General features: G+C 47.4%; 1 protein-coding gene across 7 annotated transcripts in view; it reads left to right on the top strand.

Annotated features, from left to right (window-relative positions):
* The window catches only part of CTNND2 (catenin delta 2), a 931,369-nt gene that overhangs the window by 905,822 nt on the left and 11,064 nt on the right, over positions 1 to 14,483 (top strand). For all 7 annotated transcript variants that reach the window (XM_032135942.2, XM_032135940.2, XM_032135941.2 and 4 more), the window contains 2 exons: positions 5,341 to 5,467; positions 9,758 to 9,889. In XM_032135942.2, coding sequence (XP_031991833.1) covers positions 5,341 to 5,467; positions 9,758 to 9,889 — 259 coding nt within the window. The remainder of the gene's footprint in view (positions 1 to 5,340; positions 5,468 to 9,757; positions 9,890 to 14,483) is intronic.

The raw sequence follows: 14,483 nt of genomic DNA, 5'->3' as shown, positions 1-14,483 counted from the left end.
TATGAAGGATTTGAAAATTTTTTGAGTGCATCCATATAGGAGTTCCTTCGTAAGCAATTTTGTTATTACACTCAGTTTTCTGACATTTCCAGAAATGTAAATACTTAAATGGTTGCAGTATAGTCTAAACATCATGAACTCTGAATTGCTGAGCAACACATATCTCCAATCACCTGCATAAGAGAGCAGTGTTAACAAACGTACTGATGTCTCACCAAGTGAAACCAGTCTTACAGCTATGCCACATTTAGGTCTAGTGTGTCCTTAGGTCTTAGGACATAATATTTAGCCAATATTCACATTGTAAAGTACCTTGTTCACCTTTAATACTACACAGAATATCATCACATTCATAGCCAAAGAAGCCAAGGTTTCAACTGTCCCGAGCCACTACTTGGAATCCCAAAGCATACCTTCTACATTGCAATGAGACAAACAAAATGATCTGTCCCCATTCGGTCATATTTAGGACTTCTGCCGTCTACAAAGCATTTCCTTCAAAAGACGGGGATTTAAATTTTTTTTTTTTTTTTAAAGATGGAGTCTAGCTCTATCTTTTAAAAAAGATGCCAGGCTGGAGTGCAGTGGTGTGATCTCGGCTCACTGCAATCTCCACCTCCCAGCTTCAAGTGATTCTCCTGCCTCAGCCTCCAGAGTAGCTAGGATTACAGGCACGCGCTGCCACGCCCAGCTAGTTTTTGTATTTTTGGTAAAGACAGGGTTTCACCATGTTGGCCAGGATGGTCTTGATCTCTTGACCTAGTGATCTGCCCGCCTCGGCCTCCCAAAGTGCTGGGATTACAGGCGTGAGCCACTGCTCCCGGTCTAAAAAAATTTTTTTTAATCGTTCCCATACATAAGTAACGGACACACACATTTTTAAAATATCTTCCACCCTGAACATGTTTTTGGTAAGACTGCTCCTCCTCCTTGTTTGCCGCCACCCTCCGGAGGATTTCAGAGATCCCCACAGAACTCCAGGGGAGACATTTTCTCCTGCTGTGATACCTACCTACCACCCCCACCCTTCCCTAAGGAGGCATTTATTTGTACTTCGTACCCTTCATCTCTCATCACCTCAGCTGTCACAATCACCCAAGCCTCCTGGGACGACCATCATTACCTGGACCCCTCGATCGAAGGCTCTGAGCAGCCAGTTATCCCCCATATATTCCACCTGTCTTCTGTCCACCTCCCATTTCTTTTCCCTCTTTAACCTGTGGTTAAAAATCAGCAAAATCGGCTGGGCACAGTGGCTCACGCCTGTAATCCCAACACTTTGGGAGGCCGAGGCGGGCGGATCACAAGGTCAGGAGATCAAGACCATCCTGGCCAACATGGTGAAACTCCTTCTCTACTAAAAATACAAAAATTAGCTGGGTGTGGTGGCACATGCCTGTAATCCCAGATACTCAGGAGGCTGAGGCACGAGAATCACTTGAACCCAGGAGGTGGAGTTTGCAGTGAGCCGAGATCACGCCATTGCACTCCAGCCTGGTGACAGAGCAAGACTCCGTCTCAAAAGAAAAAATAAATAAATAAATCAGCAAAATCCCCTGTGTCCATTTCGCAACCCCTCTTCTGCTCATCTCCTGTTAGCCCTGAGGACACAGCCCCCTGAGCCCCCTCCTCAAGGGCTATTTCATTTCCCACCCACCCTCCCTCGTGTCCCTGGCCCTGGAAGTGGAGCAGATGTCCTTCTTGGAGCAGTTGTCTTTCTTTCCCCCTCCTCATTGCTCTTTTGAGAAGGATCTCAGCTCTCCTCCCTCAAGAAAATCCCCGGCACCTGTGAAGTATCCTCCCAACAGCCTGTGGCCCTCATAAGCCCACCAGTACCCTGATCAATTTACACTCTCCATATTGTCTTTAGCTCCTACATTTTCCTCCCTACTGGGCTTAGCTTCCGTGACATTCCCTTGTCTCTCTCCAAGTTGCCTGACGACCCATCAACTCTACCCACTCCACACCTGCCCTGGGGCAGCTGACTGTGGCTGGAGAGAGGCACACACGGATGCTGACCAGTCAGCTCCTTTTCGGTTCATTGCCACAGCCTCCAGCCCTGTCCAGCACCCTGGCCACTTGCCCTGGCCAGTCAGCTCGCTCCCCACCCAACTCCAGAACCACTCCACATCGCCATCCGCTTCCTTCCTCCCTTCCCTTTCTCTCTTCTCTCTGTTCTCTAAGCTCCAACCCTTCCTCGCTCTGAGCAGATGACCTCACTTCTTCTCATTTTCCATAAGAAAATGCAAAAAACAAACAAAAAAAAATCAAGAGTGAATATCCTTATCTTCCTGTCACCCCATCTACCCGTCTCTTCCCCATGTCCATGGCCACAGTCTGACTGTTTCTGTGGGCAGTGACCCCATTGCTCACTTAATCTTATCCACCTTTCCTGTCTTGAGAATGTTCTTCCTGCCATTTTTCCCTTTCTCTCCTATGTCCCCAGGTTTTTCCTTCTCTGCATTCAGTCATTCCCATCAGCACACGAAATACTGCAATACCTTCTAGGTAATCTATGAAAACATCTCTCCAGCCCTCACTCTCTTCAGGTCCATTTCTCCATTTCCCTTTATAATAAAACTTTGCCAAAGGCTTGTCGGTACTCACTGTCTCCCCTTCACCAATTCTCATTATCTTTTGGGCCTGCTGGAGTTAGACATTTACCAACCTGACCAAAGAAAGCACTTTTGTCCCCGTCACGAGGACTTCCTTCCTCCCAGACCACTGGGCAGCTCTTGGTCCTCCTCAGTATTCGGTTGGTCTCCTCCTCACCCATCGCTGTCCTGGTCTTGCCTGATGCCACAATCATACCCTCCTGTAGTTCACTGGGTTCCTTCTTGGTCTCCTTTGAAGCTTCCCCTACTCTTTGCGCCCCTCTCAGTATTGGAATGTCTTCAGGCTCACTCAGCCTCTGCCTTGTGCTTTTCTTTATTTGCATTCGCTTATAGGTTTGCATCCGTTCTCTTTGCTTTAAATAATATCTATATGCTGATGTCCAAAATTCTGCCTCCAGCCCTGAGATCCCAGTTTGCAGATCCTGCTTCGTTCTCTGTCCCTCTTCGGTAATCATATACGTCCCCATGAGGCAGTCCTGGTTCCACTCCCTAAAGCTGCTTCCCTCCCTCCCATTGTTCCCGGCTCAGTGAAGGGGACCTCAGGCCCCTGTGGTTCACACCAGAAGCACTGCACTAAGGCTTGATTCCTCTTTCCCACACCAATAGCCATGCCACCAGCAAACCCTCCAGTGTGGATACCAGACCTGCACGCTTCCCACCACCAGCACCCTCCAAGCCTGGGCCATCTCTCCTCTGTCCAGGCGAGTGACCTCCCAAGCAGCTTTGCTGTGGCTACTCCTCCCCAAACTGTCCTGGACACCCAGAGCTTTCCTGTCTTCCTGGCCCCCTGCTCACGCCTCTTCAGTCCCAGGAGCCTGTTCTCACACCAGCGAAGCCGTTCCCGCCCAGGGCCTTCACATCTGTTCTTCTGTCAGCTGGAAAGCCGAGATCTGTGTCCCCAGGGTCTGGTTCAATTGCCATCTCCAGGTCCTGCTGCAACGTTAAGGCTCCCGACAGCACCTCCCTGACCCCACTCCACAAAATAGAGATGCCAGCATCCTCACCCCTACTTTTCTATCCCCACCCCACTCCTCTATCCCCGGCCCTGCGCCTCCATCCCAGCCCCCTTCCTCCATCCCCGCCCTCCTTCCTCCATCCCCGCCCCCCTTCCTCCATCCCCGCCCCCACTCCTCCATCTCCCCCCACCCCGCTCCTCTATCCCCGCCCCTGCTCGTCTATCCCCTAATCCGGCTTGGTTTTTCCTTCCAAGCACTTGTTAGAATGCCATGTTAGTATTAATATGTTTTTTGTAACTTGTGTATTGTTTGACTTTGGGTGGCCTATTTACTTTCGAAGGCTGAAATTCTTCCTGTAGAATGCAGATAATGGTATCCATTAGTTTGGTTTTATTTCCATTAGAGTAATATGTCCAATATTACTGACACTATAGCAAAGGAAAGCAGGCACTGTCCCACCCCCTATTCCCACTTTACATTGGCACTTGTTTTCAATTCTTTAGCTTTTTTTTCTGATAATATTTAGACTTTTAAGGGGCTCAAAACTCTATCAAAAATCATTGAAAACATAAATAGATGAATTAATAAAGAACAAAATGCATACTCATTTCCATGTTCCTGTCTAATTCTTATTAGATACACCAAGACTAATCTTTGTGTATCTAATTCTCATTATTCCTGTTCTACTTGACTGATAGGATAAAGCCAGAATGAGAGGTGCATGATTTTAAAAGATACTACCCAGCTTACTTACTAGGTGCTGACTGTGTGGCAAAAGTCTCTGAACAATCCCAAGAGAACAAAGCATTGAGCCCCTTAAAAGTCTAAATGTTATCAGGGAAAAAAATAAAAAATCTAAAAGAATTGAAAGCAATGGCCTCTGTAAAGGAGGATTTGGGGGTGGAGCAGGTGACTGCTTTTCTTTGCTATAATGTTAGTACTATTTAACGTTACTTTGATAAAAAATAAAATCTATTTAAAAAAGAAAAAAAGACTGGAAGGAAATACCATGACATGTTAACAGGAGTTCTCTCAGGTGTAGAGGGTGGAATTACCAGCTATTTTTATTTTCTTCTTTATGCTTTGTAAATTCACAAAATAATCTGTGATATATTCATGCGGTTTTTATAAGGAAAAATAGTATAGATGCTTTCTGTATATTAACTAGATATCAGAAGCCTAATGGAGGCTCGGTAGGATGCATTTTGAATATGCTCTGTATTGAAAAATATCATTCCTGGAGCAGACCAGCTTGGAAACAGGCGGGGGTGGGCATTTGGGGCTGGAAAGGACACAGGGAGGTAAACGGGAAGGGAGGACGCTGCCCTGGATTCTGGTTGCCAACAGATAGGTCCTGGGAGCAAAGGGGTAAACCCTTGTGGAAAATCTTGAGGCAGTGGAAGAGGGAGCCAGGCAGAGCTGGAACCAGGTAGGCAAAAAATAGACAGTTTCCGGGTCCCCTAACATTCTGAGCATCGTATTTTCACCCAAGTAGAAGCTTCTGACCAGAACGGGTTTGTAAAGAGACCATTTATTCAACATCCATGAAGGAAAGCAGGCCCTACCCGCCAGGCAGTCTGGAGGGAAGGAGGTGTGTCTTCATTCACATTTGGCTCTGTTCACCTCCATGAGGGCGCAGAGCTTCAAGAACCTCTTTTGACGCACCGTAGAAATATTATGCAAATCCAGATACTTGGAACTTAAAAATATCTGGAGGTGAAAAATCACTGTGTCCTGCCCATCTAACAGGAGCGTGCTGTGTTTTGCAGGATGGATGGTCACAATACCACTTTGTAGCCTCGTCTTCAACCATCGAGAGGGACCGGCAAAGGCCCTACTCCTCCTCCCGCACGCCCTCCATCTCCCCTGTGCGCGTGTCTCCCAACAACCGCTCAGGTAAGAGGCTGCCATGGCTAGCCAGCCAGGCTTTATTTCTCTTTGAGCAAAGACCCTCCTTCCCAGTCCCTGAGCCAACCCCTACTCAGAGGACAGCCTTCCATTCAGACTTTTGCTAGAAGTAGGAAATGAATCTGTTCTTTGTACTGTGGTGGCCACTCTGTGTTTTGTATACACAGACTCAGAGCAAATCTCCTTCTCTAAAACAGGTTCCTTTGCATGATATGCATGTAATGGACCTGAATTCACGAGGAACAAGTATAAAGAAAACTGTCATGTGTCTGCAAATCAGGGGTTTCCGTGGACAATTTTTCCAACTTAAAATAGTTTTGAGTTGGCTGGGCGCAGTGGCTCATGCCTGTAATCCCAGCACGTTGGGAGGCCGAGGCGGGCGGATTGCCTGAGCTCGGGAGTTCGAAACCATCCTGGGCAACATGGCGAAACCCCATCTCTAGTAAAAATACAAAAATTAGCCGGGCGTGGTGGCACACGCCTGTAATCCCAGCTACTCGGGAGGCTGAGGCAGGAGAATCACTTGAACCCGGGAGGCTGAGATTTCAGTGAGCAGAGATCGTGTCACTGCACCCCAGCCTGGGTGACAGAGTGAGACTCTGTCTCAATAAATAAATAAATAAATAAAATAAAAATAGTTTGAGTTGCATTTTGTCATAATTGGGATAAAAAGTAGAGGAGACCAAATGTGCTTTCTTCCTTCAGTGTGATATACATCTGACACATATCATTGATCATTTCATAACTGTTCCATATTTAATTAGTTTTTTATTATTAACGATAAACCAGCAGATGCCACTGATAAATTATTATCATAGCCAACTATAACTTCTAAGTCATTCCATTTAATTTTTTTCTAATTTTGTTACATTCCTATTGCTTAAATTTTGAACTTCTTTCATTTGTAAAAATACTTGATTTTATACCCCTTTTTAATTCACATTAAGGAATGCCAAAAATCAGAGGAAAGATGAAAGGCAAATGTGAACACACCATTTAGTAATATAAATGGCATAAATTTGCTGTTTTCCTCACAGTTTAGTTTTTTTAAAACTTTTATTTTGATTTCTGCATTTTGATTTTGTTCTGAGAATGAAAGATGGATAACAAGTTATATGCACCCACACAGACACAGCTATGTAGGCTTTTATTTATGAAAGCTTTCTTCCTACTCTTCTCTGCCCTCTCCCTGCTGAGGAAATCCTGTTCTCTGAAATGACACCTGGGAGGACCTGGTAGAGAGCATTGCCCAGCAAAGTGGTCTCCCTACCCCCGAGAATGATGGTTGCATAACTCCACACCAGACTTTACTGTCAACATCATGAGAGATGAATGGCCAATATCTGACTGAAATAAGTGGCCCGCTCCCAGCTCTGTGAAAGCTGATCCTTTTAGTGTACTGTCATTGCTTATCACATTTAGTCCAACCCTGGGTGATGATCAGGAACCCCCTGTACCTGTGGAAATGTCCACCCATCTCAGAAGCATGGAGGTGGCCTCTTAGGCCTCTCATTTCCATAATTCCAGCAGACTTAAAAAGCTAAAGCGCATGGAGTGTGGGAAGCATACGGATGGTGTCTTTTGGAAAGCCGTAATTATTAAGAATTATAGTGAGCCAATCAGTGTTATGAGAATGAAACGACATGATGGATCGGCAAGGGCTGGGAGAGAGAAGCAGCCTTTTCTCGCGAGCAGGCAGGGCTGTGTTCACCCAGCCATGCAGCCAGTGCACTGCCTCAGGATTTCCTAGGCGAGGCACATCCAGACACCTAATAAACACTTGTTTGCGTGATTTGATTTTTCCCAGAACTTAATCCTGATTTACCGGAGACTTGGAGCACCGCTGCGTGTGAGGTCTCAGGAGATAATTACACACTTGATGTGGTTTAATAAACACCACCATCTGGGCAATATTGGATTCTAATTTTAAAAGCTTTGGTCAACAGGCTTTAAAATATTGTCCCTTCGTGATTGTGTGGCAGTAACTCATAAAAAGCTAACCTTTGTTAGGGAAGACCCAGAGGCAAAAGGGCAAAGGCAGGAAGAGAGACTTTCCTGGAAGACAAAGATGGTGAAGCGAAGAGAAGGGGGCAGCAGGTGGAAGAGGTGAGCGAGGCACCAGCGAGCGGGCAGGGACTGGATGCAGGGCCCAGTTGAGTGACAAGGCTTGCTAAGGACTCAGTTGTTGTTGCAGAGGTTCCCCTCTTGAAGCAACAGAACCCCAATCTTCATAAGACACAGTGGCTGCCCCTCACATCTCCCAGATTCACATTCGGGACAGAGATGGCCCGTGTCCCAGCCTTTGTCTGTCCTCTCCCCTGGAGCCTCTCTTCCCTCACAGCAGAGCCTGGGCGTTCTCACCACCCACACAGGATCACTGTGGATCAGGGAGGTTCAGTCCTTGATCAAGTCATTGCAGCTCCAGGCTTGTCCCACAAGTGATGAGGGTGCTGCAGCTGTCTGAGCTGCGTGGTTTTCTTCCCTGTCTGCCATTGAGTTTGTACCCAGCGCTTCTGGCCAGCTGGCATCGGGTGGGGTTCAAGCCTCAGTATTTTTTTAAAGGATTCCAGGTAATGAATTCTAATAGGCATCCAGGATCCAAAACCCCTGATGGCTTCAAGAGCTGAGCACTGAGGTGTGATTTTATTTTGATAGGTTTGAGAGGGTGGCAACAACCCATGTTTATCTTCCCAGCACTTGGCTGTGACGTCTGTTGGGCACTTCTGCCTCTCATTCTAGTTTATTTGGACATCCATTTCCTCACTCGATTGAGAGCTGCACAAGTTCAGGAAGAGCCACATGATCTGCGTGTCTGCCTTTACACAGTGGCTAGCACAGGAGTTTACATAGAAGATACTAAGGGTGACAAACTGAATCACATGACTCAGACAGTGACATGAGAGGTGCCTTGGAGGATCTACAGAGGGTGTGAATGATAAGCTGGAAGGTAAACTGAGGTTTGGCTGGGGAGGAGCTTTGACACTAGCAAAGGAAAGAGGGATTTATCCTAAAAATCAGAGTGCTCTAGGGATTCCTAGCCTTAGTAATCATCAAGTACGCTCGGTAAATATGGATTCTGAAGCCCGTCACTGAAAATTCAGACTCAAAAGGTCCAGGATGGGCTCTGGGCATCCATAAATTCTCAAGTGAGTGTTGAGGGTAAACAAGGCTCTGAAGCACTGCCCTGGGCTATGGGAGCTGGGGAGAGCTTCCTGACAGAAGGACACGGCACCTGAGCTCCTGTGGAGCTGGATACAGCTGCAGATGCCCACAGGGTGGGGTGCGCGACCAGCTGCCCCCTCACCCAGACGCATGGCTCCTGCCAACCTCTCCCAGTGCCCCTCTGCACTGGCAGGAAGGTTGAGTTGCTGCCAATCCATTAGTCACTCATGAAAATTCAACCTCCTTTTACTGAATTCCTTGCCTCTGAGTTCAGCTTTTCCTCTCTTCTAGTACCAGTTTGTTAAGGACTCCTGGAATTTCCCAGGAGGATCCTCCAGTTACAACCCAGCACTTTAGAAATGGGTGCAAGAGGAACGGCAGGGCTCAGCCTCCCAGCCGGACAGGCAGTGAGTGGCCGAGGTGTAAGGAGGGCCTCAGAGATTATTGGGGTGTTTATGCAAAGAGCTGGAGCAAGGAAGCCCTATCAGGAACTAGAGCTGCCTCCATGCCCCTCCCCAGCCCACCCCAGCCACAGACAAAGAAGGTCTTTGTGGGCTTGGTTATTTCTGCCACACAAATCATCCTATGTAGAGAGCTGTCTCCTCTCTGACTTTTTTAAAGGCAGTTTCTAGGTGACTCAGTGTTTAAGTAAAACTGCATTTATTTTAATCAAGGATTAGTCAGTATTAGTAATAGATCTTCTGAAACACATCTAATTAAGGAAGGGAGTGCGGGAAGGAAAGGGAAGGAAAAGAGAAGAGAAAGGAAGAAACCAAGAGCAGTCTCATTCCTAAACTGCCCCACACACCTTGGGCAGGTCACGTCCCCTCCATGATATCTCTCTGAGGAAGATGGCCCCAGGATGTGGTCCCCAATTGCCAGCCTCCAAATCACACGCCCCCTAACTATAAAGCATCAGTTGTCACAGGTGAGGGAATGGGGCAGGGACAAGAACCAAAACTGCCAAAAAATAAAAATTAAAAAGAAAACCCATCAGGTCTTCACGTAGGCATTGAGAGGTGCAGGACCATGTGTAGTGAGGACCCTGACTGTGTGGAAGGTACACACGCTGTGGAATGAGACGCAGAAAATCTCCCTTTTGATTTCTTTATGCAGCAAGTGCCCCAGCTTCACCTCGGGAAATGATCAGCCTCAAAGAAAGGAAAACAGACTACGAGTGCACCGGCAGCAATGCCACCTACCACGGAGCTAAAGGCGAACACACTTCCAGGAAAGACGCCATGACAGGTGAGCGCCCCTCGCACGCCCCCTCCTGGAACTTGGTGGCTTGACCCGTGACAAGGCAGAGGGATGGGGCATCAGGCTTCACGGGGCTGGCTGCGCTTGGCTGCTGAGCAGGACTTAGCAGCTGTCCAGTCACTTGAGAGCTTGACAATGATGATTCCCAAGAATTGGAACTAAGATTAGAAGCATAACTGAGAGAAAATGTTTTCTACCCATGTTTTATCTCAGTCCTTTCCTCTCGTTTACCCAGCTCATAATATTCTTTCAAATTAGAAGATTCCCACGTATTTCTTCCTCATTGACATCACCCATTGGGGGGGGACTCGGTGGAGGCAGTGTAGTTAGGGCCTGTGCATTAGGAATGGAGGGAACTGAAAAGAAGGTGGAAGGGAAGGGGAGGGGAGGGGGAGGGGAGGGGAAAGGGAGGGGAAGGGGAGGGGAAAGGGAGGGGGAGGGGAGGGGAAAGGGAGGGGGAGGGGAGAGGAGGGAGAGGGGAGGGAAGGGGAGGGGAGTGGGGAGGGAAGGGGAGGGGAGTGGGGAGGCAAGGGGAGGGGAGTGGGGAGGGAAGGGGAGGGGAGTGGGGAGGGGAGGGGAGTGGGGAGGGGAGGGGAGGGGAGGGTGGGATGGAAAGAGGAAGGGTTTAGGGTGAACCCCATGAAACTATTAAGATATTTTCCCCTCTTGCCATGATACAACCTCTTACCATGACATACCCCAAAGAAGCTTCCTTAGAGCTGATGACTGCAGATTCCCTGGGGGGGAGGCATTCATCTTTCACACTTGTCATCCCTCACGATCTCAGTCACAGCCATTGCCTTCCTTTCTCATCAGCCAAGACTCTATGGAGGCCAGAATTGGTACAATGGGTGTCTGTCTCTGCCCCCTCCACTGTGCCATGACCAGCCCATCTGATAATAGGGCTTACCCTTAAGTCACTGTATACTCTGTACATATTGTACACTCTGTATATGCCTCTGTTGAGGCACTCACAGCCCCCTCCAAGCTCTCCATACCTCACCCTCTCCCTGGATGGCCCTCCTCCAAGAAGCAGGACGTGGGCTCTGGCTGTAGAGGGAGTTATACCTTAAAAGCAAAGCTGCCGGAGCCCTGAGGACCTTTCAGCGGGGACCCCCACACCCTCTTTACCACATGGGCATGGAGATGGGTCCCTGCTGAAAATAGGCTATGAGGAAGAGCCTTTAATAGAACAAGGCCAGGTTAGATCATTCATAAAGCCAGGGCGCAAAGGGCGCAGTGCATACACTGAGACCCTCTTAGGAGAGGAATCTGAAGAGCAGGAGGCAGTTCTCTAGTAGCATTTATGTGTAGACAGGCAGGGAAGCACAGCAGACAAATTGGATGATTTATTAAAATGCCTTCCAAACCAGGACAGCGAAGATAAATTTTTCTAATAGCAAATGCATTTACCCCAGCGGCAGTGTTTTCCGTATTAACTCTGCTCAGCTGCATAAAGAAAAGTATAATAAACAGATGTTTCTTATCCCTGCCCCCAGGAGCACATTCTGCCTCCACGTGCAGACCCTACAAGGGAAGACCTCAGCGCTGCTCCTGAGATGTTTCCCGAATGGGAGAACTTAACTCATTACATGGGCTCTAGGTTATTATTCACATTCACTGTTTTCCCCCCTTACACGTTGCCGCGTAGATGAACAGGAACAAAGAAAGTTGTGAATCTGAATTCTGAGTCCCTGGAGTCTAGACATTCGGCAGAGGATCCAATTTGTACTGATTATGCTGAGCTAGTCATGACACCAAATCCAACTGGCCCGTTCAATGTGCAGTTATCATGGCCCTGGGTAGCCGCATCACCAGCTGTCTGGGGTGATGATACGCTGAGATTGAAGAATAGTTGTGAGATCGACTGCATTATTATTAAGTTTAGCATTTCTCTTTAACTCTCTTGCCCAAGAGAATCATTCAAAAGGCCTTCAGGTGTGGGTGTGTGTGTTTATGTCAAAACAGTTCCAGTGGCACATGATTGTACCCTGGACTCAAAACATAAGATTTACTGTTTCTGATATTTAATCTTCTTAGAAAATGGCAGGGATCTTGACAATTTCAGTATATGTAATTCTTCAAACTTATTTAGAGGCTTAAACAGCTTTGCTCTAACTTACTTAAAAATGCAATTCAGGAGTACACTCTCAATCATGTAGCAAGCCAGAAAGAACACTGAGATCTTTATTGAATACTCTATGTAGATAGGGAAGTTCCTCTAAAGCCAATGAGTGCTGTGTAAACGCCGGTTGTTATTATCACAACAATGATGGTGGTGGTGGTGGTAGTGAGGGTGATGGAGGTGACGGTGGGATAGCAGAAGTGAGGATAGTGGTGGTTTGCCACTTTCAATAGCGGTATGAATAAGCCCCCAGCCAAGATAAGTGGAAGCCAGTCTTTCACATAGAGATAGGGAGATTGAGTTTCCAACCCCCACCCTGCAGGATGTTAGCAGATGCCCATCATTCCAGGGTTTACTTGAAAAATCAGATTTCTTGTGGCCTCCACATCAAAAGCAATGCTTTTTCTCATTCAAGAACAAATCCACGGGACACTTAAAGTTCAGTGCATTGAAAGATAACCTGAAAAACTGCCATCTTCCTTGTTTCATTCCCTGCCAAGAAAACGTTCCCTCTGATACGAAAACAACAAGGGAAGCTTCACCCTCAAAATGCAGCCTATGAGGGCTGGAAGTGCGAACATCTCTTTGATGGAGCTGTCATCTCTTCTGCTGAGCTCTTAGAAGTTCAGATCCATCTAGGTGTTTATTCCAGGCTTCCCCCACCCTCCTTTTCTGGATTCATTTTTTGATTTGGATGAAGCCTCATGAAATTCTTCTCTCCTAAGTGTTTCTCTGCCACTGGGGAGCCCTGAGAAATCCAGCCGGCTGTTCATTCAGGCGTGCCCACTTCCACAGCGAGTTCTTGCAGCCCTACATGCCTGGGAACCTCACGTGTTCAGTTCACCTCAAGAAAGGGCTGCATCATCCCAGCAGCTCCACCGCCTGACTTTTAAATTCACCTGGAGGTTTCCCCTCCCATCTGAGCTTTCCACATACCCTTTCATCCAATGGTCTGTTTGTTTCTGTCAGTGTCTTTCTTATGCCATTTATTTATTTATTTATTTATTTATTTTTGAGACAGTTTCACACTGTCGCCCAGGCTGGAGTGCAGCGGCGCAATCTCAGCTCACTATAACCTCCACCTCCCAGGTTCAAGCAATTCTCCTGCCTCAGCGTTTCGAGTAGCTGGGATTACAGGCGCCTGCCACCATGCCCAGCTAATTTTTGTATTTTTAGTAGAGACAGGGTTTCACCATGTTGGCCAGGCTGGTCTTGAACTCTTGACATCAAGTGATCTTCCCACCTTAGCCTCTCAAACTGCTGGGATTACAGGCGTGAGTCACCACACCCGGCCTCTTATGCCTTTGAAAGTCGTTCTAGTCTTCAATGTGTTGATTCAGTTGGAAATTGGGTATTTGGGGGCTGATAAAAAAAGAGAAAGGCATCCTTCTCTGAGTCCACTATTAGCTCAGTCACATGAGGGCAGAGCCTCTGTGAATTCTTCTGCCTCGTGTGTCCGTAAAGGTAGTTCATTCTCAGCTACGGTCTCATTTAAACGGGTGAGGGGAAAGAACTTCCAGTATTAACATCCTAGGCTCAGAAGCCACAAACTCTGCCTCATGCTTTTAAGATTCCTCTGATGAGAGCGTCTCGGTGTCTGTTTATGATTTCACAACAGGGAGGGAGGCCAAGACTACAATAGTGCAAATGCTCTAAAAAATATATGCATTTAATTCTGAGCAACAGAAAAAGCAAAATTTCACTTTATCCCTGAAGTGACATTTTCTATCAGCAAATTATAGCTCTGAAGGCAGATTTATCTAAGGTTTACTCGTTTATTCATTCAGCAAATGGGGCACTTACTCTATGGGTGTCCGCTGAGGCCAGGCGCTGTGCCAGGCTCTGAGGATACATACAGAGGTAGCAGCAGGACAGACTGTTTCTGTCTCATGGGCCTTCTGCTCTGGAAAAGGAAGGCAGACAGTACATAAGGTAAACAATGGAACAAGTTCCCAGCAAGATGATACTGCACTGTGTTTAGTAGGAAGAAGAAACCCATCAGGGTAATGAGATGGGGGTGCAGGCGGAAGGGGTTACTTCACTTGACATGGGAGGAGGAGACATTTAAAGTCTGAGGGAAGCGAGTTCCAGGGAGAAAGATCAGCAAGGACAACCTCATTGAAGCTAAACAAGTTTGGCCCGCTCTGAGGAAGGAGGGTCGGCAAAGCTGGGGCTCCTTTAACAGGAGGAGAGGAGGGAGAAACGTGTTGGGATTTTAGGCAGGAAACAAACCTTGCAGGACCTCATGGCCATAGGGGAGAGCCGTCTCAGGGTGAAGGGCATTGGAGCTAGAAGCAGAGAAAGAGACAGAACCCATCTTGTGTTATAAAGACAGTATTCTGACTGTTGGTAACAGGATGGATGGAGGAATCGGGCTGGGCAGAGTGGAAGTTGGGCCATCGAGGAGGATTTGGTAGCAATGGTCCAGAGAGAGATGGTGGTTTGCATCATAATACA

This window comes from Hylobates moloch, unplaced genomic scaffold (assembly GCF_009828535.3).
Source record: "Hylobates moloch isolate HMO894 unplaced genomic scaffold, HMol_V3 SCAFFOLD_17, whole genome shotgun sequence".
Lineage (NCBI taxonomy): Eukaryota > Metazoa > Chordata > Mammalia > Primates > Hylobatidae > Hylobates > Hylobates moloch.
This window is presented reverse-complemented; position numbering and strand designations above follow the sequence as displayed.